Raw genomic sequence first — 18222 nt, forward strand, 5'->3', positions numbered from 1 at the left:
GTCCAACAGTGATGACTATGACCTGATCCTGTCCTCCGTGACTCTGAACCAGGGCAGCCCTCATCCGATTGCCCACTCGATGATGGAGATCGAGGTAAACAGGAAAAAGATGAACTGCATGTTCAACAGTGGGAGCACAGAGAACTTTATCCACCCGGACACTGCCCAGAAATTCTTTCTCTCTCTCTCTCTCTCTCTCTCTCTCTCTCTCTCTCTCTCTCTCTCTCTCTTTCTCTCTCTCTCTCTCTTTCTGTCAGACCCACGAGCGACACCATCTCTATGGTCGCAAAGGACCAATCCGTGGAGATACAGGGGTACTGTGTAGCATCGTTAATGGTGGGAGGTGAATGTTATGATAACTTTCATTTGCTTGTGATGCCACAGCTCTGTGCACCGATACTCCTGGGCCTTGACTTCCAGAGCCAGTTTATGAGTGTGACAATGACTTCCAGAGGACCACAACCATCCATAAGGGTACACAACCCCCAACTCGCAGATCCCTCCTCCCTGGCAGCTGGCACCTGCCTGCATCCTCTCCACCCTCCATCATTATTTGAGAACTTGACCCTGGACTGCCAGCCCATCGCGATGAAAACTAGGCACTATAGCGTAGAGGATCAGGCGTTTATAAAGTCCGAGGTGCAGCGACTCCTGGTGAAGGGGATCGTAGCTCCCAGTTCAAGCCTGTGGAGAGTCCAAGCCATGGTGGTCAATTACAGCCAGACGGTCAACTGCTTCACTCAGCTAAATGCTTACCCCCTCCCCTGGCTAGCCGATATGGTCAATAAAATAGCCCAGTACAAAGTGTACTCCATGAATGACCTGAAGTCAGCTTAACACCAACTCCACCTTCGCCCAGGGCACTGCAAATACATTGCCTTTGAAGTAGATTACAGACTCTATCACTTCCTCAGGGTCCCCTTTGGAGTCACCATGGAGTCTCAGTGTTCCAAAGGGAGATGGATCGGAGGTAGACAGTCATAAATTGACAGCGACGTTCCCCTACCTTGACAATGCCATCGTCTGTTGCCATGACCAGCAGAACCACGACACAAATCTGGTGAGATTTCTCAGCACAGCCAAGTCCCTTAATCTGACTTATAGCAAGGAGAAGTGTGTGTTTAGTACCACTCACCTGGCCCTCCTTGGATGAGTCATGGCGCATGGTGTCATTGTCCCCAACCCTGACGCATGCGTCTCCTTAAGGAGCTCCCGATACCACACAACCTCAAGGTGCTGAAACGGTGCCTGGGGTTCTTTTCTTACTTTGCCTAGTGAGTGCCAAATTATGCCAATATAGCCTACCCCTTAATAAGGTCCACAAGCTTCACCTTATCGCAGAAGCCCGGGCAGCATTCAACCAAATTAAAGGAGACATCGCTAAAGCCACGATGCATGCTGTGGATGAATCCATCCCATTCCAGGTGGAGAGCTATGCCTCATATTTTGCACTGGCCACCACTCTCAAACAGGCAGACAGGCCAGTGGTATTTTTTTTCCCACACACTCCATGGCCCCTAAACACGGCACTCCTCAATCGAGAAGGGGGCACAGGCGATCACTGAGGCCGTGCGCCACTGGCATCACTACTTGGCTGGGAAAAGATTTACCCTGCTGACAAACCAAAGACCCATTGCTTTCATGTTCAACACAAAACTGCAGGGTAAAATCAAAAATTATAAGATCCTGAGGTGGAGAATCAAACTCTCCACCTATAACTATGACATCCTTTACCAGCCAAGCAAATTCAATGATCCCCCAGATGCCCTATCCCAGGGGACATGTGCCAACACGCATCTCAGCCACCTCCAGTCCCTCCATGATGACCTCTTCCACCCCAGGGTCATGAGGTTGTTCCACTCATAAAGCCCTGGAACCTCCCGTACTCCACTGAGGACGTCAGGTCTCTGACCAGACACTGTTGAGTCTGCATGGAATGTAAACCACAGTTCTTCAGGCCCGGCAAGGCACACCTCATCAAGGCCACGTGTCCCTTCGAACAACTGAGTGTTGATTTTAAGGGACCCCTGCCCTCGATCAATAGGAATGTCTATTTCCTTAATATCATAGACGAGTTCTCCAGATTTCCATTTGCCATCCTCTGTCCTGACATGACCTCTGCCACAGTCATCAGGGCACTCCACAACATATTCACCCTCTTTGGGTACCCAGACTATATCCATAGTGATGGGGGAGGGGAGGGGTCCTCGTTCATGAGTGACGAGCTCTGGCAGTACTTGTTGGCTAGAGGCAAAGCCACTAGTAGGACCACAAGCTACAACCCCAGGGGAAACAGCCAGGTGGAGTGAGAAAACCCCACCATTTGGAAGGTGATCCTCCTGGGTCTTAAGTCAAAAGGCCTAGTGGTGTCTCACTGGCAAGAAGTCCTGCCAGAGGCACTCCATTCCATCAGATCCCTCCTATGCCCTGCTACAAATATGACCCATATGAACACATGTTTTCCTTCCCCAGGAGGTCGGCAACCAGAACCACTCTGCCATCCTGGCTCTCATCTTCAGGACCTGCCCTACTGAGGAAATATGAGAGAGACCGACCTGTTGGTGGAAGAGGTGCAGCTCCTGCATGCTAACCTGCAATACACTTACGATCAGTACCCTGACGGCTATGAGGACACAGTCCCTGTCCGAGACTTTGCACATGCCAGAGACACCCACCTACTCCCAGCCCCGATCACCACACACACACACACACACACACAGTCCCCTACAGGGACGGTGCAGGATAGCACCGTCCCTGGGCACCCACACCACATGCCCAGGACCCTCGCCCAGCTGAGCCGACCACCACGACCGCCCCCACAGGCAACGAAACCCCACTCCCTATGGTGACAGCTTTTCCCCGCTCACTTCAAGATACTCGACCAGCAATGGAGCGAATTAGTACACCCCCAGTGGAGCTGTGCAGGTCACAGAGGGAGAGGAAGCCACCTGACTGGCTGAACCTTTAGGATTTGGTTTAGTTTTTTAAAGAGGGGGCGAATGTGTGATATGTATATACTGTTCTGTGTTTAAATGACTGGCCTGCCGACTGATGACGTGATCCCCTGTAATCCCTCCCCCGTGACCTGGCCATAAAAGTCGACCTCCCTTCCCCTTCCATTCATTTGAGCACATGGAGTTGGGCCAGCTGAAAAGCCTATCATTCCTCACTCAGCCTTTGGAGTCATTGATCGTACGTATCAAGTGGTCAACAGGGGTTTAGGATCAGGATTTGATAAAGGGTTTGGAGAGGGGCGACTGTGCAATAGAGGAGGTTCCTTCTCCATTCTGACCAATCATAAGCCAGGGTTTGCTTAAGATCAACAAAGAGGTTTTTTATCCAAGGAATATTTTAGAACATCCTTAATGTTTTTCCTCTAGCCACATCATGATGGAATTTCAATTAGTGTGACTGTTTTTGGAGTCTGGTTTCAGGGATTGAACAATATCACCTATTCATTGGAGCTCAATGAATGTAATTAACTCCACTCCAGTAGAAAGCTTATTCACAGTGAGCTACAGCATTGTGGTGTAAATGACTGAGAAGAAGGTTAGGGCAATGGCCTTGATTGATTTCTATCTGAACTGAGAATGAAACTTTTTTTAACAATGTTTCCCACAAAATTATGAAGCTCCTCTTTAAAAAAAGGCACTTGATAAAGGTAGCTAACAAGCTACAATTTCTCTCTATTGTACTTGATTGTTGGATTATGTAATAGTGTTTTGCCTTTGTAATCTTGAAATTTATAAACTAGACTTGTTTTTTGTAATCATTTTCCTGATTGATGGGAAAGCACAGGGCAAGTTCCATAGGTATTGAAAATCCTCTGTTCAAAATTCATGTTTAATACACTGTCGTCAAACGAGAATAAAAGATTTCATGTCCAGTCTGTTTAAATTAGATATCATGTTGAATGTGGCTCAACAGTTTTCTGCTGATAATAACCTGGACAATTATTTTACTATCGCTTAATTTTCTCGATCAAATAAGATGTTCAGTTGCACTATAATTTGGAGGCAATCACACTGTGTAATGATTTTTCACAGCATACAATTTACCGGTAATTACTATTTTCAAATGATGGCATGCCTTCTATTTTATCAAAATCACAATTTATTCAGAACACCAAAGAGCAAAACACACTGTTCACAGGTCAAATTCTACCTGAATATGAATTAAATTTCAGTTATTGGTTACCATCTAAGGTACTGGTATATTGCCTTATTATTTATTCACAAGAGGTCTGAACTCTACTTATATTCTGAAAGCTGGGTAATAATCATTTCTGTAAACCATGTGTTAAGTCACCGACAACTCTAAAAATACTTAGAGGTTACAAAAGAGCAGAACTAAGTGTTGCTGAACCTCTTAAACAGGACTGGATTGAAAAAGATAAGACAGTCTGTTGTTGTATCCTTTTAAAATATTCATCTTTAAAGGGCTGGACAAATTTCAAAAAAATAGGGAAAATGAAGAGTCGCACTGAGTCATAAAATGTAGCTGTACAAAAATAGAAATTGAAATGAAAACTGCAACATACCAAAATAAAAATAGAAATATTTATTTTTATGTAACATGAAAGAACGTGGTGAAGAACCATGTTGTGGAAACAATGGTCATAATGTAATAATCAGAAATTGGTACCTTATATCAGTTTTGTGGTGTAGGATGAAGACAGCAGCCCACAAAATTAATCCAAATGAAACTACTGAAAATGATGGTGATGAAAAAAAAAGTACAATACGATGTGACAGTTCTCCAGAATGAGATAGTTCCACCTTAGTACTTCAAGGAAGTACTTGAGAAAAATTTAAATTGCTTTGCTATAATTTTGAATTGTAAATTGTTCTTTTATCATTGGAAAATTCCTTGTGTCTTGTTCGTGTGTTTTTCATAACTGGAAGCTGTAGCAAGCAAGACTTTCATTACACCTGTTCATTGTACTTTAGTATATGACAATAGACGCTCATTCTCATTCTCAAGGTGAGAATGAGATTTTGATATCATCTACTTATACAGATGCAATGAAAATCTTGTTTACCACAGCACAAATCAAGTTGGTGATGCTACTGTAACAGCAGTGCTTGGGAGGATTAGAGAGTATAGCGATGAGCTGTCAGAGTTCCTCTGCGGAGTCCTGTGCATTGGCTGTCCTGCCAATGGGCCAGTGTAGGTTTAAATTGCCTGTAGAATGGGTCTGGCGACAGGTTTTACAGTAAAGATTGATATAAGATAGGTCCACCCATATTTAGTGGCTCAGACTGAGGACTGCTGGCTTCAAAGAAGCAGGGAATTGGTCCTCAAAAGGAGGAATTGGAGAGTAGGAAACCACAACAGGCTCTAGCTTATGGCTTGGTCACTGAAAGCCTCACAGCTGGCTGATGAGTGGCTTCTGAGAAGCAGGTATCAAGATTCATGAAGTTTCAATGGAGCCCAGTACTCCTGAATGGCCTCAGGTGCTGAATGCTTTTGAATTTTTGGGCGTTCAGAACCAGGGGTTGAGGAGGTGTGACCTGGATGCCTCGAGCTCAGGTTCACTGCTGGACTGGAGACCATGGCATTTGAGGTAGCAGAATCCGCAGACACTCAACATCTCTGAGGGGACTTTACGTTTCTCTTTCTTTTCTTGATAATGGTGCTGTATTAATATCACGTGTGCCTTTAGAGGAAAATAAAACAAAGATTTTTGTGTATTTTGTCTTCATGTCAATAAACAGAACCTTGGAAGGTAAAGCAAATGGTGAACCAGGAAAGAACAAAGGATAGTGAAGGAAGAATAGGCCTTTTTCCCCTTGTGCTTGCTACCTTTCATTTTGTGGTTGATCTCATATCTCAGCACTGCCTTCCTCCAATAATTGTGGAATTCCTTTTATGTAAGGACAGTATTGATCACTGTCTAGAATATATGCCTTGATCTGGACTCACAGCTTTATTGCATAGAAAATTTCAAAGAAACACTACCATCTAAGTGGCAAAATTTCTCTTCATAAAATGTTCTTTTACTTTGAGATTGTGATCTCATTATCGTCACATCTAACCTGTCAAGCCCCTTAAGAGTTTTGCATATTTCAATAAGATAATAGGTTCATGTGCTCAATGTATCCTCATCCCAGGATTCAGAGTTGGGAATGTTCTTTGCACTTGCTCCATTGTAATTACATCCTTCTGTAGGTCAGGAGACCAACCTATGCTCCATATTCCATTTGCAGCCTCAGCAGAGTTCTATATATTTGTATTTACTTTGTACTTAAATTCTTTTGCAAAAAAATTCCCAACATATTTTCACATAATGTCCTCTTAATTGCTTGTATTACCTGCATATTAACTTACAGAGGTTTTAAGGTCCTTCACACCCACACACCAACCTCTCACTATTTAAAAAAAAACTCCACTTTTCACTTTTCTATTTTTTCAAGAAATTGGATGTGCAGCTTTCTAGATGATATTCCACCTGCCAAGTCCTGGGTATTTATTTTGCATATTTATAACCATAAAACTTCACTACACCTTCCTTACATCTCATAAATCCTTGTATCGTGAGCAAATTGGGATGCCTGGAGCTCAAGTTCAAAGTTCACCACTTGACTTGGAAAGTCTTGGTTCCCATCTCTGAATCGCTGATATAAAGGTTGGGCTACAACTTTGGTCATGCCACATGCCATTAGTCACAGCCTCACATACCAAATGATCAGTTTATTCCTACCATGCTTCTACCCATTAACTAACCATCAATATACATCATTATGTTACCCTCTTCCATACCTTTCACTCCAATTTTGCTTACTAAATTCATGCACCTCATTATCAAAGGATCTTCAGAATTACTTATTTGCTGATTAAAGTCATAGAGTTTTACAGTACAGAAATAGCTACTTCCTTCAAACTTGACCATATGGACCAAGTTATCTACCCAAGTGAATCCCATTTGCTTGTGCTTGTGTTTGCTTGTGGCTTTTCTAGCCACATACCTGCCTAAATATCTTTTAAACATTGAAATTGTATTCATCTCTATCATTTTTTTATGGCAGTTTGTTTACCAACCCATGTGGAAAAAGGTGCCCATTTTAAAATATTTCTTTAGATTTGAATGAGCAAGATTTAAAAACTGTCCAGTTTTAGATTCCCTTACCATAGGAAACATGTAATGACTATATTGTAAAGGTTAATGAGAACTACATACCCAGAATCCAGAGATACTAATTTAGTTACAACCATCTCCATTTCATTGTCTGCAACATATTTTTTTTACTTAGAAACTGATTTGGCTTCTTCACATGGTCAATTAGATATTGGTCAGTGAGTGACACCAGCTGATTGATAGAACTGAAGGAACTATGTATGACAAGATGTGTGCCTTTTATGTTGAAGACTGTCTATGGGTTCAGTTATAGGATGTGTAACATGGCCATTTAAATGAAAAACAACATGAAATCTACATGTAATTAACATGTATCAACAACCAGGTGCAGTTCTCAAATGCAAACATCGCTGCAGAAACATTTCAGAGATCTTCCTTGTAGCATGCATCACTGACAGCTTGAGCAGACAAAAAATTGCTGAAGGAACTCAGGAGGTCAGACAGCATCCACGGTAGGAAATGGTCAATTAATGCTCCAGGTCTGGAACTGAATTCTTTGCTCAGGATTCCTGAATTTGGAGTCTTTATGCCTCTTCATCAGCAACAACAGCTTCCTTGGGGTTTACAGCATAACTGCATGTAAGAAGTAACAATGAACAATGTATATATATAAGGTGTTTTAATTGCTGCTGTCATTTCACTCAGGTTGGAAGATGCAACAAGTAAATGTCAAGGCCTTAATTTCAAAATTTATGTAAATAACTTGGATGTAGATCTGGTTACTAAATTTACTGATGTCAAAGATAATAAAATCAATTGTGAAGAGGATGCAAGGAGGCTAAAAATAATAGATAGGTTGAGAAGGAAAAATTCTAGCAAATGAGGTAGAGTATTGGAAAATGTAAATTGGTTCATTTTGGCAGAGGAAAAATTTATTATCTGAATAATTAAAGCACTCTCAAATATAGATAGATCTAGATGTTCTAATGTATATTTTGTGATGGCTAATGTGCAAATACAGCAAATGTTAAAGCAAAATGTTTATTAATTGGATGTGCTGTACTAGAACTTTTCTTTCTGATCCTCAACCAATGCTGCATCCCCTTTACTCGGCCGCGGCAGGAGTAAACGCATGCAGGCCGATTCCAGGACGCACCTGGAACTGTGGACAGCGGTCGTAGATCTCCAGATATGGTTCAACCTAAAAGGGGAGGCAGGCCTCTTCAGCCCGGTTAAGCCACCTGCATAGGAGAAGGTCACTCTGATATAAAACCTATGACCCAAGGACCTCACTGCCATGTCCCAACTTGCTTGGCCACGGCACACGAACCATGGGTGTAAAGGGTGGGACTGGTACTGCACACACTGCACTCCACCTAAAAGCTCCTTTGCGCAGGCCTGAGGACAGGTCCACGTCCTCCCCCTCAAAAGATGCACACTTCGTCCCTCCTTAAATCTTCGTCCGCGAAGCCAAGCCAAAGAATATATATATATATATATTTATATTTATATTTATATGTATATTTGGATGTGCTAGGATACACCCCTTGCTGACTGTGCTTGAGGCTTCTCCCACTGACACCTGAATAAAGGCAACTGAGCCACAACCCTCTCCTCAGTCCAGGACAGCCAACCAGCATGGACGGACATCCATTCTATTGTGAATAAAAGTTTATCAGTTTCTCTACAACTTTTATTGAAGGTGCATCACAAACAAAAGTTGAGAAATTATGCTTCAGTAAAATAGGCACGATTAAGACCACGAATGGAGTATTATGTACAGTATTGGTCTCCTTATTTAAGTACGTTTGGTGTTTATGTTAGCATAATGATTAGCGCAATGCTGTTACAGCGTCAGCGATCGGGATTTGAATTCTGTGCTGTCTGTAATGAGTTTTTACCTGCTCCCCATGTCTGCCTGAGTGTCCACTGGGGTCCTGGTTTCCTCCCATAGTTTGAAACGTACTTGGGGTTGTAGTTGGGTGTAACTGGGTGGCATAGGCTTGTGGGCCAAAACAGCCTGTTACTGTGCTGCATGTATAAGTAAAAAAAAATTTAAAAACTAAAATAAAAAAATGATCGTCAATGCATTGGAATCAGTTTAGTGTAAGTTATCGAGAATGGGTTGGTTTGTATACATTGACCATTTAAGAACAAAATTGGATTTAATAGGAATTAGAAGTTATTGATAGGTTGGGTGTGGAGAGGATGTTTCTTGTGGGAGAATCTAGAAGTTGGGATCATTATGAGATAAGGAAATGTTTTCTTTCAGAGCAGACATTTGATAAATGGAGTAGGGGGAATTGAAAAGTTTCTGTGGTAGGTGTGAATTTGGACTTGACATTATAATAATAGAAACAAACTTATCGAATGGCAAAACAGAACTAAGGAGCTGAGTAGCCCTACAGCTGATTCATATGTAACCGCATATCCCACCAAAAACAAGGCTTCATTGATAACAATACAATAAACATTGTTCAGGTATCTTGTGTTTTATACTCTTTGACAATTCTTTTCCAGAGATAGGCTGCTAAAGGGCACACTGAACTTCTGAGTGATTTTTGGTGAGAGCAGCACAGTGGTGCAGGTAGTGGAGCCACTGCTTCTCAGTGCCAGTAAACCTGGTTTAATCTTGACCCTCAGAGTTGTCTATGAGAAGTTTGCATATCCTTTGTGACTGTGCAAGTTTCCTCCCTTATCCCAAAGTTGTGCAGGTCAGTTGTTTAACTGGCTGCTGTAAAATTAGTCCAAGTGTACAGTGAGTGTTGGAATCTGTGGGGGGCGGGGGGGGGGGTGGTGTGGGGGGAAAGGAATTGAGGGAATCTGAAAAGGATACAAATGGAATTGATATAGGATTATTGCAAATAACCTTAACACATAGTTGATGTGTCAGTATGATCTTGGTGGGCGGAAGGGTGTGTTTCCATGCTGTGCCTTTTACTAACCATGAGAGAAGTTCCGTAGCTCTGAAGACCTTATTCTAGGCTGATTATAGCTAATAAAATGTGTCAGCATTAGTAGTTGATTCACTCTAATCTTTTGCATCTTGGGCTTTTGTGTGATGGATTTTGCCCATCCCAGAAGCCATTCTACCAGGGAAATTTAGACTTACTCACCCCACTGAATACTGGAGAGATACAAGCCACAATATGTGGGTAGTTCCTTCAGTTGGTAGAGTAAATAAACACACAGTAAAGTGAGATTCAGGTACAAGGTTATCATACAGCGATGCAACACAGTACAACACACTCTAAAGTCTGGAGTGATTCCAGAAAGAGTCCCTGAATCAAGTCAGAGGTTAATTTTATGCAGATTATTCCACCATTGATAGATGCAATTCATTAAAACAATTAACAAAAAGCAACAAGACAAATATTTACAGCAAGGCGCTTTAATGTACATTTCCTCCCACCCCACCCACTTTTCTTTTAACCAAACTACAGTACATACTTTAAATAAGGTATGACACAATTCAGAAATTTATAAATTTATAAACTATCCTAAATTCCTGAACAGAAAACACCATGTTTAAGAGCGTGTTTTTTAAAAATTAAGAATACAATGGATCACACGCCAATTAGTCCAAAGGCAAATACAGGTAACTTCGGAGCTTTCACAATGTAATATCCTGGTGTCCCTAAACATGCAAAATAAAATCCTGCTCTACCCCATTGGACTAGTTTGTAGCTATAACTTTCTCCCCGTCAATGCAGCAATATCTTCACAACAGAAACAATGTTTACTGGCACTGTGCCAAGTTTTACCATAAAAGGTTAAAGTCAACATTTGTAAAATAAGAATAAAAAATATGTACAGTGACAAGAAGATAAGGAGAGAAATCATTAGGCAATACAAATAAAAGGTTAACATTATTTGCTGTGCACCTTTCTGTATTTTTTTCGTGCTCTAGGCACCGTGGGTGAGGAGAGAATTCTGGTAGCTCTCATCATGCACTCTGGTCATCTTTTCTCCCCCATATACACACAGAAGTTAGGTCCAAGTGCAAATCTCTGTGACCATTTTGTTTATTTATTATCTATCAAGTACCTCTACAAAAAACAAGCCTTTTTTTCAACAACAAAACAATAATCGAAAAACTTACGAAATATGCAACCAGCTTAAAATTGCAAATTGTTATAACCATGGCATGCCAAATCATTCTTTCCACCAACTCCGGCAATGATGATCTGTTTTCTTTAAAATACTGTAACTTCATAAGCTTTTTCAGCAAACATAAACAAACCGTGTACTTGTATGATCTACATAAAATATATTTACAATGAGTATTTGGCATATGTGTAATCACCTATACTATCAGCTTTTTGTTCTGAATTGTAAATGTATTCAGATCAGGATTCACATACTTGGGGAAAATTGCTGTTCAAACTGGTGGTAATCCATAGAATCATTTATTTAGTTTTCTTTTAATTTTATTTTCTGTTTTTTTTTTCTGTTTTTCATTTTGGTTCATTGTGCTGATCTTTCCTGAATTGCCAAAAATACACTAGAAGAAAACCTTCTCAAAGTCATCTTAAATGAACCATTCCTTTTTGCTCTCATCAATGGTTTCTGTGAAGTTAGGATCATTGTTTATTATAGCTGCATCGGCATTTTCAGCAGACTCAGCCCCCTTGGCCTCGTTGGTATGGTAGGTTCCTTTGTGGCGAAACATATAACGGATCAAGAAGGCCAATGTGCAAAGAATGGTGAAGATTACAACTGCAATAATACCTAACAGAAAAGAAACACACAATTAAAATCGTTAACCACCTCAAAATAAAACGTCATGCTAATCCAACAGAATAACCTCTCCACATCAGAAGAAAACATGCCCAATCAATAGGAAGTAGCTGAAGTAGGGCATATCAGGGAGAAGGGCAAGTAACTCTCATTTTCTAGATTGTGGGAGAAGAGGGGGGCCGGGAGGGAGGTGCTCTGTTGAAGTTTGTGTAATTCAGTATTCTTAGCAAGAACTCTAAAGTGCATACACTGCCTGAAATTTCAGGCAAAAACCAAATCAATAAGGTTTATTAATGCTAGAGCTTCAAACTTTAGTGGAAGAAAATATCTGCACAGAATAGTAATAGATGATTGTTAAAAAAGTTAACAACATAAATATATTTTTGTATTAGATCAAGAACTAATTTGCAACCTCACTCCTTAGCATTCTCTAAGAAGATACAAACATTACTCGGTAATCCAACACTTAAAGACTGTTCTTAATTGAACCAAGGACATATGCTTCAATTTCTTAATCCTTATACTAGGCCCTTTCATACAGTTAAAAAGCCCGAATGTAAAGTTGGAGATTCTCTGCCCTTATGTCGGGAGACTTACTTCAATTAATGCTCCTTGGCCAGCTCCGACTGCAATCCATCAGTGGTCAGTGGCAGAGTGCTGCTTTCCGCAACCCTGCATTAATGTACTGCTGTCTAGCAGTGGGCTAATGACACCACGGTGACATCATCAGCCAGTGACCTATCTCACTCACTCCTCTCCCGACATGACCCCCTCAGGACAGGGGCCTGTGCGGATTGTGACAGCCCCGCTGTCTGCTCTGGCACCTCATCAACCCACTTTGGCTTTTGGGGCCACTCGTCAGCATCAGCGACTTAATACATGGAAGAGCAATGGCCGTCATCCCTACCCATAAACCCCCACACAGATGGAACTGCTCTGCATTTCCCAGAACATTTCCAGCTGTATGGGGGATTATGGGTAGGGAAGACGGCCGCTGCTCTGCCATGTATTTATGATGGGCAGTGCCACAGCAACAGTCGCCCCGCCTACAGCAGTTCCAAACAATGCACCGAGGCGCCGCTCAACATAAAAGCAGCACTGCAGCAGCCTTTTAGGGCTGCTCCATGACAGGTAAGATTAAAATTTGTATCCACCTCTGCAGCCAGCCTCGAAGTGGAGGCCCAGCATGAAAACACCTACTGACTCTACTCCAGACTGTTGATGGGAGGATTTTGAGCTACAGCTAATGAAAGGGCACCAATACAATACCAAATCAGAATGATATCTGTCTCAGAATGCAACTTAAAGCCAGTGGCATTGCAAATTCCTGCTACCCATATCCATCTAGACAGAAGCAGCTGTTGTCTTGGGTGATGGTGTTGCAGTGCATTTTGTACCGGGGACTGGTACTTTTGTTATTTACTGCTTGGAAGCTATTAATGAAAAGGTATTCAAGAATCACACCTTCTTCAGAATAGCTTTACTTTTTTGTTCATTTTTTATTGCTTTCATTAGTATTTATCATACAAATATAATACTTTGCACACTTTGACAGAATGGCAACAAAATGTATTTGCTTATTATTATGTCATATTAGTATATGTGGATAACAGGCATTATCTTGTCTTTCATCTGTCAAATTATCTATTTTATTCAGAATGTCAAGGTAATTTGTTTTAGAAATGAAGAAAAAATGAGAATGAGCAAAACCCAAATTGCAAAAGGAGCTCAGCTGGTCAAGCAGCACTTGTGGGTGGTAATAGGTGGACCAAGGAAGGGTGAAGGGAGGCAGGAGGGACAGACCACATCGGTTCTCAGTTCATTCCTCACAATGGCAGAGCCCAGGAAAAATGTTGAATTGATAGAGGGAAACTAAATAATACAAAATAAGGCTAAACTATCTTTATAACTGAATCAGACAAAACAAGATCTTTTTCTGTTGAGAAAACTTTTTTTTAAACCAGAAGAAGTAAGATGCTGTTAGAAATTCATTCTTGGCTATGTGCTAGATGCCTTAACTTTAAAGGAATTACATTCTTGGGAGTATGAAACGTAAATGTAACTGCAGCAAAATCTCCATTAACCAGAATTCAAGCAACCAGCAGCCTCAAACAACTGGCAAAAAAATCATGGAAAGTAAATAGGTAAAAAATATGAAGGTTTAAAATTGGCAGCCCTAGCAGTTAGTTCGCCAATTATGCAACACACAATCTCAAGCAACTGGAAAATTCATTTATCTGGCGTCTACCAATCCCCTTAAGTGCCATATACTGGGTGGTTTACTGTACATAGGATATTTTGAATTAGAGATGGAAGACCAATTTCTATTCTGACATTCACTTCATGCTGTTCTGACTGTTTCAACCCGATGGTGGTAGTCTTTCAACAGTAAACTCATTTCAACCCGATGGTGGTAGTCTTTCAACAGTAAACTCATTTCAACCCGATGGTGGCAGTCTTTCAACAGTGAACTAACTCATTTCAACCCGATGGTGGTAGTCTTTCAACAGTGAACTAACACATTTCAACCCGATGGTGGTAGTCTTTCAACAGTGAACTAACTCATTTCAACCCGATGGTAGTAGTCTTTCAACAGTGAACTCATTTCAACCCGATGGTAGTAGTCTTTCAACAGTGAACTCATTTCAACCCGATGGTAGTAGTCTTTCAACAGTGAACTCATTTCAACCCGATGGTGGTAGTCTTTCAACAGTGAACTAACTCATTTCAACCCGATGGTGGTAGTCTTTCAACAGTGAACTCATTTCAATCCGATGGTGGTAGTCTTTCAACAGTGAACTCATTTCAACCCGATGGTGGTAGTCTTTCAACAGTGAACTCATTTCAACCCGATGGTGGTAGTCTTTCAACAGTGAATTCATTTCAACCTGATGGTGGTAGTCTTTCAACAGTGAACTAACTAATTTCAACCTGATGGTGGTAGTCTTTCAACAGTGAACTCATTTAAGTGGCACTAAAGCACACAAACTAAGCTTGTAAAAATTGCATTTTAATAATGGGCTACTGATCATTGAAGTGAACCAGGAATTTAATTTAATTTAAGTGTACATTAACCTGGATGGTATGACTATTGGCTTTGAGATATTTGAAATATATATCTATGGTGATATGAGGTATTACACCACTGTAATAACTGTATGTACTGGCCTGGACCATCCCTTCCTTCCCTCTGAGCCCTCCCAGGAGATTCCCTAATAAAAGCCCCGACGCATGACGCACCCCAGATCATTTGCTCGGATCCAGGCCGGATGCTCTCTGAGCCCCAGCTAATATCTAAGCTAATAAAAGCCTTTTGACTCTGATCTACTGCCCCGTGGAGTCTTTTTTATTGCGCATCAATAACATGAACAGTTTCATGTTTCAATATACCACATTTTGGATTCTTACTTAAATCTGAAATATATTAACTCCTCTTAAAATTCATAAATGTATAACTCAGAGAAAATAATGCAATAATCTGTAGCCTCAAATTAACTGGCCTTGCCACTAAAATATAGTAAAGTACATAGTAATGTGTTGTATTTACAGATTTTCAGAAATGCAGATATTGGCATTTGTGAAGTTCTAGCAAGTATTTGAAAGGCTGTAGGCCTATTTTACCTACTAAAACCTGCCCTGCAGCTTACTTTAATCACATAGTGCCAGTGGCAGTTACCCTTCAAACTCTTCCTGTCACCAACCATCAGGCATGCTGCTCTTTCAAAAAGCTGTTAGAAAGTGAACTAAACTCATGAAGAATATTGTTCTCTATTCACAAGATAGCACATAACTGAAATGGAAAGATCTTGACTTACCTGAAAAATTGAAGGATTGTGGTTAACTGGGAAAGGAACAAACATATGTTCTGAGGAATGCACTTTGCTTGAGGTATCATTGGTGGTAGAGGTAATAAAGAAGAGTATTAAAATACTTGATCTAAATGTCAGCAGGGACATAATGTCAGCAGGGATTTAAGGAAAGCTCTGCTGGAGCTTCTGGCATAGACCAGGGGCAGTGGGGAGCGGAGAGACAACGTTGCTCCACAGGATCCAACTGCTCAATCCTGAAGCCAGCGGCTACATACAGGCGTTAAACAGCCCATTAAACGAGCTGACGGCATTTTTTATTAAAAACCTGCAACCCCAGGGTGCGTGGCCAAGATGGTGGCACCTGAGCTTGGCCATGTGGGGCTGCAGACTCAAGAGGAGCAGCGGACTGATGCAGGGCAGCAGAAACGGAAAGAACACCCACCCCCTCTTGTTGGGAAGGAGGAGCAGAGAAGTTGACCCTATAGGATGGAGACCATGATAGCTTGGCAGCAAGGGGCTCAGTGGCTGAGGGACCCATGCACACTGCAGGCAGTCAGCATTGTGGCTGAGGGACTTATTGAACTGGGATTTGTGAGTGTGCTGAGGGCAAGAAGGGCCTCGGATGCTGAAGGCTTCCTGATCACGTCGGAGTTTTGGAATTGGAGCTCCTGATGGACTGAACAGGGGTCAGTGCAGCTGTTGTGGGTGTGCTGGAGACGAACTTTCAGACACTAGCTGTATCAGAAGTGACTCGCTTTGCTACTCCTTCTCTCTTTCTGTAAGGGATGCCAGGCAATAATAATCGTGGCGCTGTCTGCCTTATGGCGGGCAGAAGGAAATTACGTGTAATATTACATTTCTGTATTATTACATGACAATAAAGGAATCTCGGATTTTAAATATGATTAGTTTCTGTAAAAGAAAATAAAAGTGCTGGCCAACCAATATGTTGACCTGTTGCTCTCTATCAAATTCATGGTCAATAATCTTATTCTATGTCTTTCATTTCAACACTTACATTGCTACTTCCAGAGTCCACAGAGGATCTGTTCTTGGTCAGCTAGACACCTTTTTACCTTGTGCATGCTACTCCCTGGTAGCATAACTGAAAGACACTGATGACTCATAGCTCTATCTCAGGACCATCTATTTCATATCATTTGCTACCTCTGATGTCTTCCTTCTTGACCAGTAATACAGCCCATTCAGCCCAACTTGCCTGTGCTGACCAGTGGGCAACCATCCCTATTAATCACCTTTCCCAGCTCTTGCCCCGTGGCTTTCTATGTCCAGGAAATATAATTGATCGTCACTTCTGAAATGCTGTCAGTGATTCTCGTTCCACCCCTCTCTCAGGCAGTGTATTCCAGGTACTCAACACTAGTGATAAAGGTCTCCCTCAGATCCCCTCCAAATGTCTTACTCCATACTCTAAATATATGTCTTCTAGTTTTATCTACTTCTGATATGGGGGAAAGTTTCCTGCAGCTACCCTATCTATATCCCTCATCCTTTTATATGGCTTGGTCATGTCAACTGATGCAGTCAGGAGCATGGCTTAGCTATTTGATAATTAACTACTGACTAATGCTACTGCTGTTGGGGAAAGGTAGGAGGGAGGAAGAGTAGGGTTTCCACCAATCCCATATTGATTGTGATATCTCTCATTTAAAAAGGAGATTCTAGACGCACTTTATCTGCATATTTTTTCAGGCCTGAGCATCTGTATTGGCGGATTTAAACCATGTTTTTGCTCCTGTAAGGCTGAGAATCAGTAACCTGCTTGAGACTCACCAGACACAAGCTAAATTCCACCATGGGGCCCGGAGATGCAGTTATCTGACAAAAAGACATCTGTGTACCAAGAACATTTAATCTTTCTGCTTGTTTTGGTCACAGTCTTTCAGGCAGAGATCTAACCTTGACGCAAAATAAACCATTGTATTCAAAATGATAAGCTAGAAAGTTGCGTTATTCGTTAAAAGCCTAGGCATGCTAGCTTGCTCACTTATCTTTCTTACTGTGCTGGGAATAGGTGCCTGGGAAAGCAGTTTTTGAGTAATATAAGCCATGGTCCCACTGCTGAAGTTTGAGACTCTCCGAGAGGTGGCAACATCTCTCAGCAAGAAGAAGAACTTCTAGAGTCCAGCCAACGTCCTGGTCGGGGGAGGTGGAGAAGCTGCTACCGGTGCCCTGACAACCTACTACAAGTGTGCAGTCGTTACCTCGCCTCGGCAGTTGGGACCAGTCCAGGCGTTGATAAGTATAATTGGGAAGGGCTTGCATATTGTAGTTTGATATCAGCTTTAGAATTTGTAATAAAGATTTGTATAAACTGAAGTGCTCTCGGCGTGTGTGTCTATTTTCTTTCGGTAGCTCAAACACTGTGACCAATCTAAAACGAACAAAGTGAGAGGTACAAGTTTACCCAAGACAGCATCCATCTTAAAAAGATCATCTTGCTGAGCTCAATGATTTCAGAATTCTTTTAGTCCTAGAGCTACCTTATAAACACAATGGGCCAAGTTCTTGCAGTCTGCAACTTGGCCTCTGAATTAATTGAAATGTATTCAAAAACGAATCCCTCCATTGAGC

General features: G+C 41.6%; 1 protein-coding gene across 1 annotated transcript in view; it reads right to left on the bottom strand.

The window, feature by feature from the left end:
• Window positions 1-10495: 10495 nt before the first annotated feature.
• Window positions 10496-18222, bottom strand: part of LOC138750405 (contactin-associated protein-like 2) — a 2015431-nt gene continuing 2007704 nt past the window's right edge. Inside the window, exon 24 of the mRNA XM_069912458.1 lies at window positions 10496-11809. Coding sequence (XP_069768559.1) covers window positions 11610-11809 — 200 coding nt within the window. The 3' untranslated portion in view covers window positions 10496-11609. The remainder of the gene's footprint in view (window positions 11810-18222) is intronic.

The sequence above is a fragment of the Narcine bancroftii genome, chromosome 1 (assembly GCF_036971445.1).
Source record: "Narcine bancroftii isolate sNarBan1 chromosome 1, sNarBan1.hap1, whole genome shotgun sequence".
Lineage (NCBI taxonomy): Eukaryota > Metazoa > Chordata > Chondrichthyes > Torpediniformes > Narcinidae > Narcine > Narcine bancroftii.